This window comes from Gouania willdenowi, chromosome 7 (genome assembly GCF_900634775.1).
Source record: "Gouania willdenowi chromosome 7, fGouWil2.1, whole genome shotgun sequence".
NCBI lineage: Eukaryota > Metazoa > Chordata > Actinopteri > Blenniiformes > Gobiesocidae > Gouania > Gouania willdenowi.
The window spans coordinates 32655623-32673844 of NC_041050.1; the positions used below are offsets into that span (position 1 = coordinate 32655623).

The 18222-nt window shown below is 35.6% G+C and overlaps 1 protein-coding gene across 4 annotated transcripts in view; it reads left to right on the forward strand.

The window, feature by feature from the left end:
* Positions 1-966: 966 nt before the first annotated feature.
* The window catches only part of pik3cd (phosphatidylinositol-4,5-bisphosphate 3-kinase, catalytic subunit delta), a 31077-nt gene continuing 13821 nt past the window's right edge, over positions 967-18222 (forward strand). Inside the window, exons 1-8 of one of the 4 annotated variants that reach the window (XM_028453573.1) lie at positions 967-1291; positions 3275-3479; positions 5794-6022; positions 6126-6337; positions 8471-8647; positions 11184-11339; positions 12907-12993; positions 16008-16229. In XM_028453573.1, coding sequence (XP_028309374.1) covers positions 3339-3479; positions 5794-6022; positions 6126-6337; positions 8471-8647; positions 11184-11339; positions 12907-12993; positions 16008-16229 — 1224 coding nt within the window. In that variant the 5' untranslated portion in view covers positions 967-1291; positions 3275-3338. Of the gene's footprint in view, positions 1292-3274; positions 3480-5793; positions 6023-6125; positions 6338-8470; positions 8652-11183; positions 11340-12903; positions 12994-16007; positions 16230-18222 lie in introns of those variants that run through there. The other 3 variants (XM_028453572.1, XM_028453571.1, XM_028453574.1) reach the window with 3 other exon arrangements.

An 18222-nucleotide genomic window follows, 5' to 3' on the forward strand; every position in this document is an offset into this window, starting at 1 on the left:
ATCCAGCTCAAAGGAATGTTGATTTGGAATTCAAAGTATGTTATTGACAATGAATTAGTCTATGAAAAGAAGAAAGGATAGTCCTAGAATTGATCCTGATACAGTGTAGGAGACACATATACTACTGATATCTTCTTCTTCTTCTTCTTCTTCTTCTTCTTCTTCTTCTTCTTCTTCTTCTTCTTCTTCTTCTTCTTCTTCTTCTTCTTCTTCTTCTTCTTCTTCTTCTTCTTCTTATTATTATTATTATTATTATTATTATGTTTCTGGTTTGTTCTAGTTTGGGGTTTTTTTGCACCATCCACCAAGTCACATTCCTTGTATTCTTTTAAACTCTAATTGACCAATAAAACTATATTGATTCTCCATATATATATATATACAGTATATATATATATATATATATATATGTATATATGTATACCTTTTAAACTAACTAAAAAAGCTTTTCCTCTGTTTCTATAACCTCTTTTGGTTTGTGACCCCATTTTTAGATCACATATTTCTGGCGACGCCAAATCATTTTTTTCCAGAAAATTAAACATATCTTTATAAAAGTTTTAATGGATATATGTCAGTCTGAATACATAAATGAAAATCTGAATATATATATATATATATATATATATATATATATATATACACATGAAAGTTTATTTATTTATTTTATTTATTTATTTATTCAGTTCATTTCCGACATGGTTGCAGATAAGAATATATTTCATACATAATGTTCTCATAAGGGTGTACACATTTACAGATTAGTTGTTTCTTAAGTCATATATTTGAAAAATTGCAATAATAGCCTTCTACTTTAATATATCGTATGTACGGTATCGTGACCTATGTATCGGACACGAATCGTATTGCGTATATCGCGTATATATAATGTAATGTAATTGTAAAATAATTACACACTCACGGGAGCGCGCACCCGCAGAGACACACACACACACACACGCGCGCGCTTCCTCGAGGCGGGAGCGCGCAGCTCTGCCGCCTGTGGGCCGCAGTGAGGCGGGGAGCAGCTCCACTCAGAGCCGGTGAGGCTCCATCATTTCCCGGTTAGTTCACCGACACTGGGACTTAGTTTCACCGTCTCACGAGAAGCAAACGAGCGCCTGGTCCGTGTCCGTGTCCGTGTCCGTGTCGAGGGTTTCACTGACAGAGACGGACTCATGTCACCGAGCAGCTCCAGCCTGGACCGTCGCTGCCATCATTAACCAGTGATGATGGTGTCACACTGACACTGTCACTGACGCTGACTGACAGCTGAGCACTGCAGTAACAGGTTGGTGAGGATTTTACTAACATACAGTATGCCAGACTCTGTGTGCTTTACTGTAGTTATTCTGCTGTAGGTTTAACAATGTGTCTGTGAACAGTCCTCAATGCTGGACCATTCAAACACACGTCTGTAGAGTCCAGTCTGTTTTCTTCTCTTATTAATACACACAGTAACAGTAACAGTAACAGTAGCAGTAGCAGTGCTGCTGCTGCTGCTGCTGCTTTCACTGAAATCAATAGAACGACTAACTATTGAATTACACTCTAAATGTGGAGGTTAAGTTACACTATCAGTTAAACCATTTAGTGGAAAGAAGCACCGATTTTAAATGAAATATCCAACGCTATTAATACAACATGTAAAATAATAATAATCTCATAAACTCAGGGTTATCTGAAGGGTATTGTTGTTGTCTCTTTAGCTGACCCTGGATATTCTCTTTTTACAGAATTAGAATCAGAATACCTTTATTCATCCCAGGTGGAAATTGCTTTTGTTGCATCCACAGGGAAAAATAAATAAAATAAATAAATCACAAATAAAAGAATAAAAACGTTTAACAAAGACGAAAGAAAGAACAAACGTTAAATAAGTGTATAATAAAAAATAGGGATCAGATACACACACATCACAGTAGTCAAAAATAAATTAGGACAGATAATATGAATAATAATAATAGTAATGCAAATATACACACACTTCACCCCATCAGTTACTATTAGTATTTAATTTATGTGTGTGTGTGCATATCATGTGGATGTTTAGACTGTCTGATGTTCATTCATTAATGGAACATGTTAGTGTGAGTGGGTGGGCACTTCAACATTTTGTCCTTAAATTGAATATTTTCTTTCACAAAACTGTGTTGGACTGCCACCATTTAATGCATTTGTATGAAACCGTTACTGGTAGGGCTGGGCAATATATCAAGATTGAAGATATATCGAGTTCTCTATTTTGGAGATATAGAAAATTACAATATTGCCCATATTGATATATATTTTATGGCTCATTTTTTATTAAAATACTTGTTTTAGGAGTCACTGCTTTCACTGCTTCTCAGAACAGCATGAAAATCACAGTTAGATGGATTTATGAGTGTGTTCTAACCCCAGACCTTCCCCTAAACAAGCCACACTACAGAGCTCACTCACACGTGCTGTCCCTTAGAGGAAAAAAAGGCCAAAAGTGACACATATTGTGCAGCTGTTTGTTAGTAAATGTGTCTGTGTGGCATTTAGCATCAGAAAATGTAACTTAGAATTGTTTTTCTAGTCTGAATTTATTTGAAATAAAAATATAGAGATTTATATTGTATATCGCCATTTTGAGAAAAAATATTGAAATATGAGTTTTGGTCCATATCAGCCCTAGTTATTGGTAATATTTATTATTCATAATATTGTATTGTTTTTGCAAATATCTGTATCATATTGGTATATATTTGTATCTTTGTATTATTATTATTATTATTATTATTATTATTATTATTATTATTATCCTACTTTATTTTCTACTATTGTAATGTGTGTGTATCTGACCCTATTTTTAACAGTATTTTACTTGATTATACACTTATTTATTGTTTATTCTTTCTTTTATCTTTGTTAACGTTTTTATTCTTTTATTTGTGATTTTTTTTTTGTGGCTGTAACAAAAGCAATTTCCCCCTGGGATTAATAAAGGAATTCTGATTCTGATTTTGATTCTAATCAATAAATGAAGCGAATAATTGATATAGATTTTAACTTGGTACAAGACGCAAAACCTAGAGAACTAGAGGCTGACGTGTGTGATCTAATAGTTACTACAACTTGTTTTCTATCTTGCATGCAACCATATATGCAATACTGGACAGGATGTCATAATATGATGGTTGCAAATCCAGTCAGTGTTTATGTTTGTATAGGAGGAAGTACTAGTACTAGTAGCAAACACGTTTCTGCCCCACACACGTTTAATGATGGTGAACTTATTAACCCCCAGCTGTGTCTCCTCTGGTGTTCCGGTGTCCAGCAGAGGAGCTGACAGTAGATGAGAGGCCGTCACCATGCCCCCAGGGAAGTATGGGATGCAGGAGGAGTGGGAGAAGGAGGGGGACCAGGAGATCCTCATGGACTTCCTGCTGCCCAATGGAATCTTCCTCAATTTCCTTGTGTCTCCAAACGACACCATCAAAACCATCAAAAAAGTAGGTGTCGTAACATGTTTATGGTTCCTTTGAATTCCACACTGATCATCTGTGCTGCTCATGTATGCTGTCTATAATAGAGAGGCACATCGCTCTAAGGCAGTGTTTCCCAACCAGGGGTATATGAGCACATTGCAGGGGGTACAGGGAAAAGTTAAGAGTTTATTTCCAAGATAATGAAAAATATTCTCAGTCATTTCATAAGTCCTTCAATAAAATGGTACGTGTGCGCTATGACTTGTTTTTAAAGTTTAAATGTCTGTTTTAAGGGGACATATTCAAAGAAGCTCCTTTTGTGGTAAATGTCATAAAACTTATATATAACACAGGCAGGGTAATTATTTGATTTGTATTTATTTATTTATATTACTTATTATTTTTATTTTTTCTTGTTTTTTTTCTAATTTCAACTTTATTATTTTTCTCTAATAACAATATAATCATAATATATTAGTATTAATAATACAAATGTTTACTATAATATTATTTATTATATTTATCATTTTTATTGTTAATTTGAGTTAAATAAGATGATAATGCCTAAATATTTACTGTTCAATTTAAGAAGATGAAATAAAATGACTTGCGTTGAATATTCAGTTGTGTTATGTGGTCATGGTATGACAAAAAGGCTCAAGGGGTACACAAGACAAGAAAGGTTGGGAACCACTGCTCTAATGGACTGCAGTTCCAAACAGTAATTTAACAGACACTTTACACTCAGACAGTGTGTGTGTGTGTGTGTGTGTGTGTGTGTGTGTGTGTGTGTGTGTGTGTGTGTGTGTGTGTGTGTGTGTGTGTGTGTGTGTGTGTGTGTGTGTGTGTGTGTGTGTGTGTGTGTGTGTGTGTGTGTGTTGGCATGAAGGAGGTTAATGTGGCCACAGCAGATCAGCTCTTCAGACTCTGTGTGTGTGTGTGTGTGTGTGTGTGTGTGTGTGTGTGTGTGTGTGTGTGTGTGTGTGTGTGTGTGTGTGTGTGTGTGTGTGTGTGTGTGTGTGTGTGTGTGTGTGTGTGTGTGTGTGTGTGTGTGTGCGTGTGTGTGTGAGTGTGTGAGTGTGTGTGTGTGTGTGTGTGTGTGTGTGTGTGTGTTTGTGTGTGTGTGTGTGCGTGTGCGTGTGCGTGCGTGCGTGCGTACCAACAATTCCGACACTTCAGCCTGTCTGATTGAGTAATGATTCCTCGAGAGGCTGCAAAGATGATTAGGACAAAAGGAAATGTGTCCTCTCATCATAAGTAATCACAAATGTTAGAAAGTGTGCAAAAGCTGCCAACGTATTGGTGAATTGGTTCATGATTATCGGCCATTAAGGTATTCAAAGAAATTGAGAGCAGTGACAGCTTTAAACAAGAGTACTCAGTAACAGATTACACAAATATAACAATAATAATAATAATAATAATAATAATAATAATAATAATAATAATAATAATAATAATAATACAATTATTTTACAGTTCTTTGTTCCGATTGTAATATAATCGCATCTTTAGTTTCTCATTTTAACAATAGATTTGTGAAACTGAGGGGAATGTATCAAGGTGTAATGATTGTAGTACAATTGGAAATGTATTGATTAAAGGTGCAGTCCGCAACTCTCAGATCCCTCCCTCCCCGCTGCTCTCTTGCCCTGCCTCTAAACTTTCCAAAGTCCCTCCCTCAGAGGAGCTAACAAGCTAATGTTAGTCCGACAGCAACATCACAGTAATATAACATGCTCTGTTAAAAGCATATTACTGCAGCGCTTTATGTGCACACACCTCAGCAGCAGCAGCAACACAGTGTAAATTACAGCAGCCACACGGAGGCTGCTGCGCATACACATGAAAAACACATGCACCACAGATTTCTAGCGTAACAATTAGTCAAACATAATGTAAATCAAGCAGCAGTAATTACCTTTCAAGCAGAAAACTCACCAATTCCATCTTCTACTCCTCCAGACCATACACTGTAAAAAAGACAACGCTCTAGCTCCAGGAAAGGGGCGGGGCCTGTGAGCAACAGCTGTCAGACAGTCCATCAAACACAATCCTGGCTCTGATTGGTGGTTTTTGCTCGGTCGCGGTGCATTCTGGCAATCTGCCAAAGGCTGCAGCAGCATCAGGGGGGATTCAATGTGTCTGTTTTTTCACACAAACTACTAGTTTCATGTAAGGCTGTCCTTACATAGTGACAGGTTTCTCAATATATTTTGATTCCCTCTTGCATCGATGAAGCTCTCAAACAACTAAATTTGTTCCATCACATGTGCACTGTTGGTCAGAAACGTCCGAACCTGAGTACATGCTGACTTGGTTTTTTTTTTTTTTTTAGATGGTCTGGAAAAATGCTCGAAACGAGGCCTTGTTCAATGGTCTGGGTGATCCAGAAGGATACGTCTTCACCTGCATCAACCAGACGGCAGTGAGGGAGGAGCTGGAGGAGGAGTCACGGCGTATACGTGATGTGCGGCCCTTCATGTGTGTGTTGCGGCTGGTTGCCCGGGAAGGAGACCGAGTAGAGAAACTCACCAACACCCAGATTAGCCTTCTGATCGGCAAAGGTCTGAAGCACAATGATACGTTCCACATCCGTTTGTTGTGAATGTAAAGTTTATCATTCCAGAACAGTTTAGTTTCACTTCATCAAAGTCCTATTTTTCACAGGACTGCATGAGTTTGAGGCCCAGAAGAACCACGAGGTGAATGAATTTCGGAGTAAAATGCGCTCCTTCTGCGAGGAGAAGGCTCAGAAGCGTCAGGGGTTGCCATGGCAACAGTGGATGGAGTACAGCTTTCCATGTGACCTGGAGCCATGCAGCGCTAAGTCAAAAAACAAGAAGAAGATATTCATCAACGTCAAGTTTGAGGCTTCTGATGTGAGTTGTTGCTCTGAGTTACATTGGGAACATTTAGACTAAACACCTCAAAAGGCCACAGTCCTGTTTGTTCAGAAGCAGAAAGCTCCAGAGTAGTTTTTTTTTGGCATTTCAGTTTCATTTTGGGTGAAAGTTTTAAGTGAATTTGAGCTTCTTTGGTAATTCCCCACCTTCAACCTACAACTCATAACTAAAAAGACTCACGACAGCAAAACTCCTTCAGTGAATGTGTTTTTTTCTTTTAAAAAAATGAAATCAGTACATGACAAAGAATTTGCATGGCAAAAAAACCAAAAACCAGATACTCTTTTTTTTTTTATACACAGTATATTTCGTTTCTTGGGCCTCCAATTTTCCATTTCAAAATTTCCTAAATTCCTTTACTGGATCAAGTTACACTTTACCGTTTCGTTTCATCATCTTTCCCTGTTTGAATGACTTTACTAGCTATTAAACTTCTGAAATCGTATCAAACATGTTAAATAAGCTTAATAGAGTCAGCTACCGTTATCAGTGATGTGCTGTGACCACTAGGGTTGGTTAGGCACTTTGCAAATCGAGACCACCAAAGACAATTTCATATGTTTTATGCTCAGGTGTTGGTCTCCCATCTTTTAAAAGCTGTCATTTTTCCTCAAAAGAAAGATTCTTAGCGCTGTCATCCTTCCTGTAGTGTTATCCCGCCCATTAGCTAGAGAACGTAGCAGCAGCGGCCACATTGTATCAATTCATTAATGCACTGTGAATTTACATATAGCATTTAGCATAGCACGGTTACGTCCAAAGGCAGCGTAGAGAGGTGCCTTTTTACGTAAATGGTTTTCATCTTGGGGAACTGACTGCACATGCGCAAACACGTAAAAACATGCTATGGGTAATTTTGGGAGGGGGTGTGGCCTCCTTGTGCCTGAGACCGTGCAGCGTCTCTGCCATACCAGGAAATAGCAATGTTTAGTCATTTGGTCTATGAAACGCACAAAATGCTGACACTTTCAAACTTATAGGTACTGTAGGCTATCGGAAATTTAAAAATAAATAAATAATTATAACTACATTATAATTATATTATAATTAAAACAAATAATCAAAACATCAATTCACTCTTAGGAAGGCACTGCCTACCTTGCCTACCCTGACTGCACGTCACTGACTATTCATTTGACATTTAAATGCTTCAGATGATTTACAAAATGGGGATGTTTACGCTGAAGCTATGTTGGCCACACGTTAGCCACACTGCTAGTTCCCCACTCAACCCTTTTAACTGGAAAAATCACTCACGTTTTGCACGAAATCGCGTGCAGCGTGTGATTGTAGGTGTTTCTGCTGTGATGTGTCACCAGGTAATATGATCACCAGTTCAGCTAATACACCAACAGCTAAACCTACCTCTGAACCACTTGTTTATCAAAACAATAATAATAAAAAAAATAAACTTTTCAGATGCATTCATTTTTAGCCACAGAATAGTATGATCACTTGACGAATCGTAACGTGTCGCGGTTCTCAACTGGTCTCACCCTGGGACCCACAATTTTCCGCGGTCATTAAATTGCGACCCACTTTTTTATTTTTTTAGAATTCAATCAACCAAATTTAGTTTTTCAAAAATAGCTGTTGAAAACACACATATAATCTTTTTTAAAACATAAATCTGTATAGTTTCCTGTGCAACTGCAACATGCATTTCACAGCATACCTGTCAAAAGAAAAGTTTATTTCAAAATAAAAGACAAGTCCAACATAAGAGACATTAAGTATCTATTTATTTTTGAACAGCTGTCCACGACCCTTTTTTGGGTCCCAACCCACCAGTTGAGAATTGTTGTCTTGACAATGAAGCACCAGTTTTTCGGAAAAAAAATAGCATGGAAATGTGTGATATTAACCCTAAAACATGCTTGTGAGGCATTTTCATGGCATGTTGGGGTCTGATTTTAAACTTAAGAGCAGGAGAGAAAAAAAAACAGGCCAGAACGTAAATTCTGATTTTTTCCGTTCTTTTTTCTGCGATCACTGCAAATCGGAGTCCCTACATTTTGTCCTTGAACATCTCTTTTTCCCCCCAGTGAATGTCACTCCTCTATGTAGATGATGTCGCTGTTTCAGTGATGCCGCATGTTGCTTTTCCAGGAAAGTTTCATGTTGCAGCAGGAACCCCAGGACCTTCCCCTGGCTCTGATGCGCAGCGCCCTGAAGAAGAAGGCCACTGTTTTTCGTTCGTTGCGACAGGAGCCTGAGGACTACACGTTACAGGTCAATGGGAGGTGGGAGTTCATCTTTGGAAAACACCCACTGTGTCAGTTTAAAGTGAGTAAGTGCTACTCTAGTTTTATGTGAACAAAACAGAAAAAAGAACCAAAATAAAGCTTTGTTTCTTAACATTTTCCCCTGAATGATGTATAGAAATAAAGCAAAATAACATGAGCTGGTTCAGTATGATAGTTTCATGCTTTTCAGTTTGCCATTATATCCCAATTCCCAAAAGCAAAAAGTTTGAGGTTTTTCTACTTTCACACCCTCAAAAAAAATAAAAATAAAGTTCCATAGTTCTTTAACAGGCAACAATTAACCATAATATTTTGTATTGAGGAAATATTACCAGAAATTAGTGCACAGGTAACAAACTATGTTGAGATTTAAACTTTATTTTGGTAAACCATTTACACGTGTTTGATTATGTATTATCATGAAAATACTTTTCTTACACATTTAAAAAAAAAAGAATAGATTTGTATATATATATATATATATATAGGATGTTTCCACCTAAATTATTGTTCCTATGGGAAATGAATCCCTGAGGATTGTGGGAGAAATGTTTCTCTGGGATATTTTATGCATTAGTTGTAGTGAACACTGTGTGCTGGCTGCAGAAAGGCATCTGTGAATAGTCAGCGCAGATGCCTTGTGAAAATGTTTTCATGACTTCATGCTGTCTGAAATCATTTGTAAGACACACACACACAAAACAAAAGTTAAATGGTAAAATAATCCTCAAGAGAACTGACAGGTAGAGGGAAAACATGATGTGAAACATTATTTAATAATTGTTTTTTTAATGTATGTGTAAGCCATTGAACTGTAACATGGTTGAATTGTAAATGATGGTTTTTAATAGAACTTCCATGCCAATTACAATTATCTGAACTCAATTACAATTCAGTTACGATTACAAAAACATTTTTTCAATGACAATTATGATGTCATAATTGTAATTAATTAACAATTACGCGATTACATTTAAGAAGTATAATGAAATTGAATGCAATGTCTGGTGCATTTTATCTGCCTTAAAAACAGTATTATTCTTTTAAATAGTTTTTCTTTGTGGCGCTCGTGCTGCTGCCTGCATTAAGCTCATTAGCGTTCAAAAAAGGAAGTGTATTAACTGTCAGATCAGGAGTGAAGTGAGTCAGTGTTTTGGTTGCATGCGACTCCTGTGTCGTTTTAGAAACCGTACCTACTACCTACCTACATACTGGGCTGACTCATATCAGTCCAGAGCAGCCCCGCATCCATCCGCACATAATGAGATTTAGGCTGCATTAACCTACAGCAGATGAACAGCCTTCAGCAGTCGACCAGTGCTGTCTTCATCTGTAGTGGAACTGAACTGGCTGATGGATGCAACAGCACATAGGGAAATAAAACAAGTAGAAAAACTGTTACTTGATTGAAATTGTACTCAAGTACAAATACAAGTAAGTCTTACGTAAAATACTCAAGTACAGGTAAAAAGTAGCTCAATCAAATAATACTCAAAGTTAGTAGTTACTTTTAGCCCAACGTTTATTTTTGGTAATAAATCTTGCCACGTTTCCTTTGCATACAGTAAACATCTCATGTAGAAACTTAAAAAGGAAGAGTTTTATTTTCCACAAAGGCATCTGTATGAAATAAAAGGTTTGTGAAAATGCACAACTATTTTTGAGATAAAATAACACCAAAGAATTCCGATAAAAGTAAACAAATGATCACACTCTAAGTATAGCTAAGTAGGTTTATGAACTCTAAATCAGTGTCATGCCATGTGGGTAACAACATAATGGGTAGAAACCACAACCTGAACCATAGAAAGTGGCTTTGATTAAAAATGGAACGACTAAGAACATATGGATTATGTTCAATGTGTCATGAAACAGAAATAAAAAAAATAATCACAAAACAGTTTAGCCAGTAACGGTTGGGTGTAGAATTGTAGAAAAAGCATATTATTCTACTTCCATTAAAACGTACTTAAGTACAAGTAAAATTACTGATTTAGAAATATACAAAAAAAACCATCAAAGCAACTCAATTACAGTAATGTGAGTACTTGTCAGAGGTGACGAGTAACAAAGTACAAATACTTCGTTAATGTACTTAGTTTTTTCTGGTGTCTGTACTTTACTTTTTTACTAATTTCTTTTTTTGGTGACTTTTTACATTTTAAAACAAATATCTGTACTTTTTACTCCTTACATTTTAGAAATGAGCTCGTTACTTTTAAGAGAATCAGAATTATTTATTATAAGTGCTAAATTCTCCAGGTGTAATTTATTTCCATGTACCAGTATTCTACAAGTTTAAAAAAAAAAAAAAAAAAAGATATGGAATTTGTTGGTTTAAAAAAACCCTGTTTTATTTACTGAAATACATTTAGTAGCACGTACTTTTTTACTTTTACTCAAGTAAGGGAGCAACTTCAATACTTGTACTTTTACCCGTCATTTTTTATTCAAGTATCTATATTTTTACTTGAGTACTGAAGAGTGAAGACTAGTACTTTTGTCACCTCTTGTACTTGTAATATGTTACTTTCACCTCTGCATTTAACCACCCTTTTTTTTTTTTTTTCTTTTAGTACATTTTCTCCTGTTTGAGAAATGACGAGAACCCCCAGCTCACCATGGTGCACCATTCCACCATCAGCAAATACCAGGAGGAGCAGGGCAGGATGTGCAACCACATATACAGGAGCTGCGCCATGTCCAGACCTCCTCCTCTTCCTCAGAAGAAGGTAAGAGGTCGTCTTTTATCTACGCCGCAGCACTTCTCTTTATAACTACGCTGCTTCCCAAGAAGTCTGTGGACTTTGGAACACGCTGTGCTGCAACATGTAGATAATTCACACATTTACTGCAGTTTGACAGGAAGCAATAGAACAGAGGTGTCAAACTCATTTTAGCTCAGGGGCCAAATACAGTATGAACCAGTTTAATCTCAAGTGTGTCACAGGAAAAAGAACAATTTCAACATTAATGTGCCCTAGTTTACACTTCTAGTAAATGAGACACGCAATATCCAAGCAACAAGTGACCTTAAACTTAAATTAACTTACATTTCCTTGATATTATGAACAATTGTTATTTAATTTAGTAGAATATTTGAAGACATTTGCAGGATTTTGAAAAAAAAAAATCCATCAATTTGAGATTAAAAATGATATAAGCATGGAAAATGTGTAAATATGTGTTCATGTGTATTTGGAGGAGCTGAGACATCGACAATTAAATAATTTTGTAATTTACACAATGATGCATGTTTTTTTCATTTTTACTTTATCCTACGGGCCAAATTAGATGCTCCAAAAGGCCGGACTCGGCCCCCAGGCCTTGAGTTTGACACATGTGCATTAGAGTTAACCGAGTTACTTTCACAAACATTTCGAAATGAACAGTCTTTACTTGTGACTCAGTCTTATGTTGAAAAGACACATGCAGTTCCACCGCAACCATACCTTTCATACGCATAGTCATTTTATTTGTTCAATTCATTTCACTCAGCACTTTCTACCAGGGGTGGACTGGGACCAATAGTCAGCACTGGCCTTTTGTGTCAGCAACACCATGTTAAGCTGTTATTAAGTCAGTGATGCTCAACACTCTTTACATCTGAATTTTAGTTATTATTTCCCCAGAAAAACCATAAAAGAGTGTAACTTCAACCGATTTTGGTCATTTTGCAACTTCTTTTGTCCCATTTTAGCCCTTTTCAAAAACTTTTTCAGACTTCCGCTACCATTTCCCAATAAATATCCTCATTTCCCTTTTTTTGTCCATTTTTGCAAGTTCTTCTAGAAACCGGACCGGCCCACTTTGGGTCATCGGCCCACCGGGACGATGTCTGGTATTCCAGATGGCCAGTCCACCCCTGCTTCCTACTAAGCATATACCATATTTTCCGTCATATAGGCCACTATTTTTTGTTTAAAGTTAAGGATGCAGCCAATACAGCAGTCAATGTGTGGAATATATATATTATGAAAGTTACCATTACAGCGATGCACTCTATACCCCTGAAAATACAGAACCCGCTTTCTGGAATTATAGTGGTTTTGTTGAAATTCAAGAATCCTTAAAAGTAAAAAAAAAAAAAAAAAAAAAAATTCATCGAACACTTTTTGAATCCATATATTAAAATTGTGCAAAAATACATCTTATCTTTTCATGACAGTTGCACAGCTATGTGTTGAGGTGTTACCAAACAGGAAGTTGTAGCAATAGTGACTCCAGTGAAAGCTTGGAGTGTATTTTGAATTGAAAGAACAAATATAAATGTCATCATGTGTGACCCTGATGCAGCAGAACACCTCGTCTCTCTGGGCCATCAATAAGCCTTTCAACATCCACCTGCTGCAGGGGAGCCGGGTCAACGCAGATGAAGGCATGAAGGTCAGTGTCAGGGCTTTTTGTTTTCACTTTGCTGCTCAATGAAATGTCCCATTCACTTGTTTACTAAGAGCTTTTACATCAGTAGTAGGAACACTCAGGGTTTGACACATAAATGACAGTGTAGGCCACGTGATCTACACCGCGTGTTTCCCATAAATCATCAAGGCGGTTGGCTAAAACTTGAAAACAGGAAGTGGGGAGTCTGGTTTTCACATCTCATTCTGAGACATAGAAATTCTAAGTAAGATGACAAGCCTCACGTTTTTTTTTAAAGGCTAGGTTAGCTTACAACTTCACTTTTCTTTGTGCTTGTGTGTGTGTGTGTCAGGGTTGGGGTCAATTACATTTCTCATAATCATAATCCACGTTCAATTACAACTCATTTATGATTATGTGACCTGCATTTTTCCCAATTACAATAACAATTAAAATTATTATTTTTCCATTTAACCACAATTACATAGCCTGAAATAAATAACCCTATAAAGCTTGTTTCTGTTAAAGGGTTTCTGTAGATCTTTAGAAAGTGTTAAAGGGCATTAAAATAAATTGTTGTCATTAAAATGTCTTAAATCAATGTTTCAAAAGTTCTAAATTTTAACACATAATATGTTTGATTTTATGATTGTAATCAGTCTCACATTTTTTTTTTGTTTTTTTTTAAACAAAGATTTTTCTTCATTTTTTTTGTTTTGTTGATTTTTTTTAGATTTCTGGCTATTTTTTTTTTAGTCATCTTGTGTTTAGGAGTGATTTTAAATATTTTAGTTTGTTTTTTTGTGTAATTTTGTGTGTTTATTTTGAGGGTCGCCAGTTTCACGTCTGCACTAGACACTAGCAAATACATACTCTGACCCTATGTAATTCATGTGGCACCCCCCCCCCCCCCATTCTGTTTACTTTGAAATTGGTCTTAAATTTAATTTCAAATGGCAATGAAAAGTGTTTAAAAATCTTGACTTTAATTTGACTGAAGCTGTAGGAACTCTGCGTTTGACCCATGTCTTCAATCAGCTTTAAAATGCACAAAAAAATATAATCTATCATCTAATATGTTTCTCATCTCTTGGTTATTTTGTTGGGCTTCCTAATCAATGAACATATTGGTATAATTATTTTTAGTGTGGGCGTCTGAGCCTTTTTGTCAGTATATCCCTAGATTTAATTTTTATTTTATTTTTTTAAATAGTAAAATGATCCTAAAACTTGATATGAAACATATTTTAATAATTGTTAACTGTAACATGGTTTCCACAGGTTTGTGTTTAATTCAATCGTAATTATAGAATTTTCATAACAATTGCAATTATGTCATAATTGTAATTAATTATCAATTACGCGATAACAATTATAATTGACCCCAACCTTGGTGTGTGTGTATGTGTGTTTGTGTGTGTAAATGAAAACCTTTTCATCGTTTGAAGAATGAGGAACAGGGTATTGTGTTAATGTGTGTCTGTAAGTCTGTTTAATCTCTAACAACGTTAATGATTAACTAACTTATTAAGTGTCTCTTCCGGCCACTGGCTTGGGGCATCATGACTCATGATGACTAATCTGTTCCTTCACGATAATACCAACACTATATCAATATCGTTATGGATGTGGCTTCAGACTCTGTTGGATAAAGACAGTTCAAGTCTGTTTGTCTTATGATAAAAACCAATGAAAAAAAACACATCTACATAACCTCTGTAGATGTTTATCTATTTCTGAGGAAGGTGTTGCAACGTTGTGCCTGTTGTGAATGTGTGAACTCATTGACTCATACCGTGAGTGATGCAGGAAACTGTTAATCATCATGCAAACACTTGCACACGTTCCACAAGTATCTAAACTAGTGCTCGAGATTTAAGATAATCAAGTTGTATATAGAAAATAACAATATGGCCGAAATCAAGATATATATATATATATATTTTTTATTTTTATTTTTATTTCTACAATCACAATACAAATCGTATCATACAAGTATGCAATATTATTCATTGAGTACAGTCAAACAGTATCCATTTTTACAAATTTCCATATTTATGAGATATATATTTTATAGCTTATTTTGTATTAAATTACTCATTTTAGAAGTTGCTGCTTTCGTTTCTTCTCAGCAGAGTTTACATTTACAATTACAATTTCAATTATCCATGTTTTATTACAATTCAATTACGATTACAGTGATCTGAATTTTTCCCAATTAAATTATGATTACTTTTTAAGCCCCTGAAAGTCAATTACAATTACATTCTCAACTACTAAAGTTCAATTACAATTAATCACAATTACTGACTATGAAATAAATAACCCCATAAAACTCAACCTTCTTCTTGTGTTAGCTTTCTGTTAGCATATCTTATGATAACAGGTCGGTTTTGACGCATGCCTTTAATAAAAAAATACAAATGCAAAAATAAAAAATACACTAACAAATATTATCTATCATCTAATTTGTTTTTCATCATAAGTTTTGTGTTAAATTAAATTAAATTGAATTATAATTAGGCATTAGCATAGCATTAACATTAGCATTAACCTAGCATTAGCTGAACATTAGCAATAAGGTTGAAAATTGTTGAAAAAGTTGAAACACCAACTGATTTTTAAAATTACAATTATAATTACACCATAATTACAATTAATTATCAATTACAATAATAATTGACCCCAACTCTGTTCCCCCAAAACAGCATAAAAAGCACAGATAGATGGAGTGCGTATTAACCCAGACCCCAGAAATAAAATGTATTAGTATTATATATCGTTTCCAAGGCAATTCAACGTAGATTACGAATTTACGTTGCACATTTTGATTTGTTTTACTCTGTGGAACCGAGTCCTTTGAATGAATTCTCGGGAACGTGCTACGTGTTATTCAGTGCGGAGATGTTCCGGGGGCCCGGCCGTAGTTCATCTGAACTTGTTAGAAAAGATATGAGTTTTGGTCCATATCGCCCAGCCCTAATTTTCAAAGCACCAAACATTGAATTTATCCAATCACTGTTGTGTGTTCTTTACAGCTGGTGGTGCAGGCCGGCCTGTATCATGGCAGTGAGCTGCTGTGTAAGGTGGTGACCAGTTCAGAGGTGACCGTGTGCTCTGAGCCGCTCTGGGATCAAAAGCTGGACTTTGACATCAACGTGGCCGACCTTCCTCGCATGAGCCGCCTCTGCTTCGCCCTCTACGCCATCATCGAGAAGGCCAAGAAGCCCCGGGGCACTAAAAAGAAGAATAAGAAAGCGGTGAGTCATTGGGAAACTATTCAATTACCCATGTTAAATTACAATTCAACTACTATTACAGTGACCAGCAATTTTTTTCAATTACAATTCAATTACAATATTTTTTTATCCTCATAAAGTCAATTATAATTACGTACTTAATTACTAAAGTTCAATTACAATTAATCACAATTACCGAACGTTAAATAAATAAAGTTAACCTTTCAACTTTGTCTGTTTTCTGCTGTTGTTTTTTTCTCTGGTTTTGTGTTTCTACTTGTAATGTTTGTCTTTGCAAAAACAAAATAATAAAATAAAATAAAAAATATTTTCACGGCAAAATCCAATCAAACAATTAAAAAAAAATAATAATAAAAGTTAACCCTCCTCCTGTGTTAGCTTTCTGTTAGCATCTCTTATGATAATTGTCCTAAATCAGCTGTAAAATACACTAAAAACAAATATCTATAATCTAATTTCTTTCCTGTTTATTAGTTATCTTGTTAGGCTTCCTAATCAATGAAAATATAGGTTTTAATATTTTTGGTGTTGGTGTCTGAGCCATTTTTGTCTCAGTATACCCCTAGATTTAGCATTTTTTTTAAATGGCAAAATGTGAAAACATATTTTAATATATGAAACATATTTTAATATATGAAACATATTTTAATATATGAAACATATTTTAATAATTGTTAACTACATATGTGTAGAACTGTACATAGAACTGTAACATGGTTTTGCATTAAATTATACTTATAATTGCCATGAAAGTTCTACAAAAAATTACAAAGTCAATTATCTGAACTCAAATACAATTTAATTATGATTACGACAGCAAGAGATTTTCAAAATTATAATTGACCCCAACCCTGAGTCAAATAATATTATGATTCAGCCTCAGTGTATGGGGTTGTGTGACTGACATGTTGTCAGTGTGTTGTGTTGCGCTAGGGTGTTCAGTGGTAAGACTGCGGTTCACAATTCATCCGCCTCACAACTTTTTTCTGTACACCGGTCCGAAGAAAGAGTCAACAAAGGTTTTCAAAGAATTTCAATTATAGATTTACAACCCCCCCCCCACACCACACACACACACACACACACACACATTTTGCTGACACAGGTGGGACATTCTAGAGCAGTGGTTCCCAACCATTTTTGGACCATGATCCCATTTTGATGTCAAGAATTTCTGGTGATCTGAAAGACATTTTTTTTCTAGAATCTCTTTTTGCTCATGGGGTCAATAACGTGACACCTAAATATTTTGTCCAACTGCTTTATCTTATTTAAAAAAGGTTTGAATGCATAAAAGACGCCAAATATGTAGTAACTTAGTACTTACTAAATTACTTCTGTCATGCATTCTGTGTCAAAATATCACGTGGTGCGACTGTCTGGCCATGACTGCTGTGTTGAAATCTATTCAAATTTATTTCCTGCCCGATTTTAGTTTTATTATAATCCTGTATAAGATTACAAAGTATTTCTGTTTTTATTCCCATCAGAATAAACATTCATGCAAACCAAAAAGTGAAAGTATAGAACACAGTTGAAAAAGAAAAAAAAAAATTCAAAAATGTATTTCTAATCTTTTTCTTAATCAATTACTTGATATTTCAGGCTACCCCATTTAAACTCCAGGCGACCTCACGTGGGGTCTCGACCCCAATGTTGTAAAACACTGTTTTAGATCATCTAAATAAATAGTATTTTCTAAGAAAAGACTTGAATGCTTAAACCAGTGGTTCCCAACCAGGGGTACGTGTACCCTTAGGGGTACTTCAACACACCTCAGGGGGCACGCAGAAACATTTGTCAATTTTTTTTTTGTTTATTTTTGAGACAAATTTCCACTTGCTCACAGACATTTTCCTTATCTATTTATAATACATTGTGGTGAAGATCAACACCTAAAATGGTCAAAACATCAGAAAAATATGAGTGAAGCTTTCAGACGAGCCTTCTGACACAAATGCTCTAATGAACTGAGCAGCAATCACTCATCTGA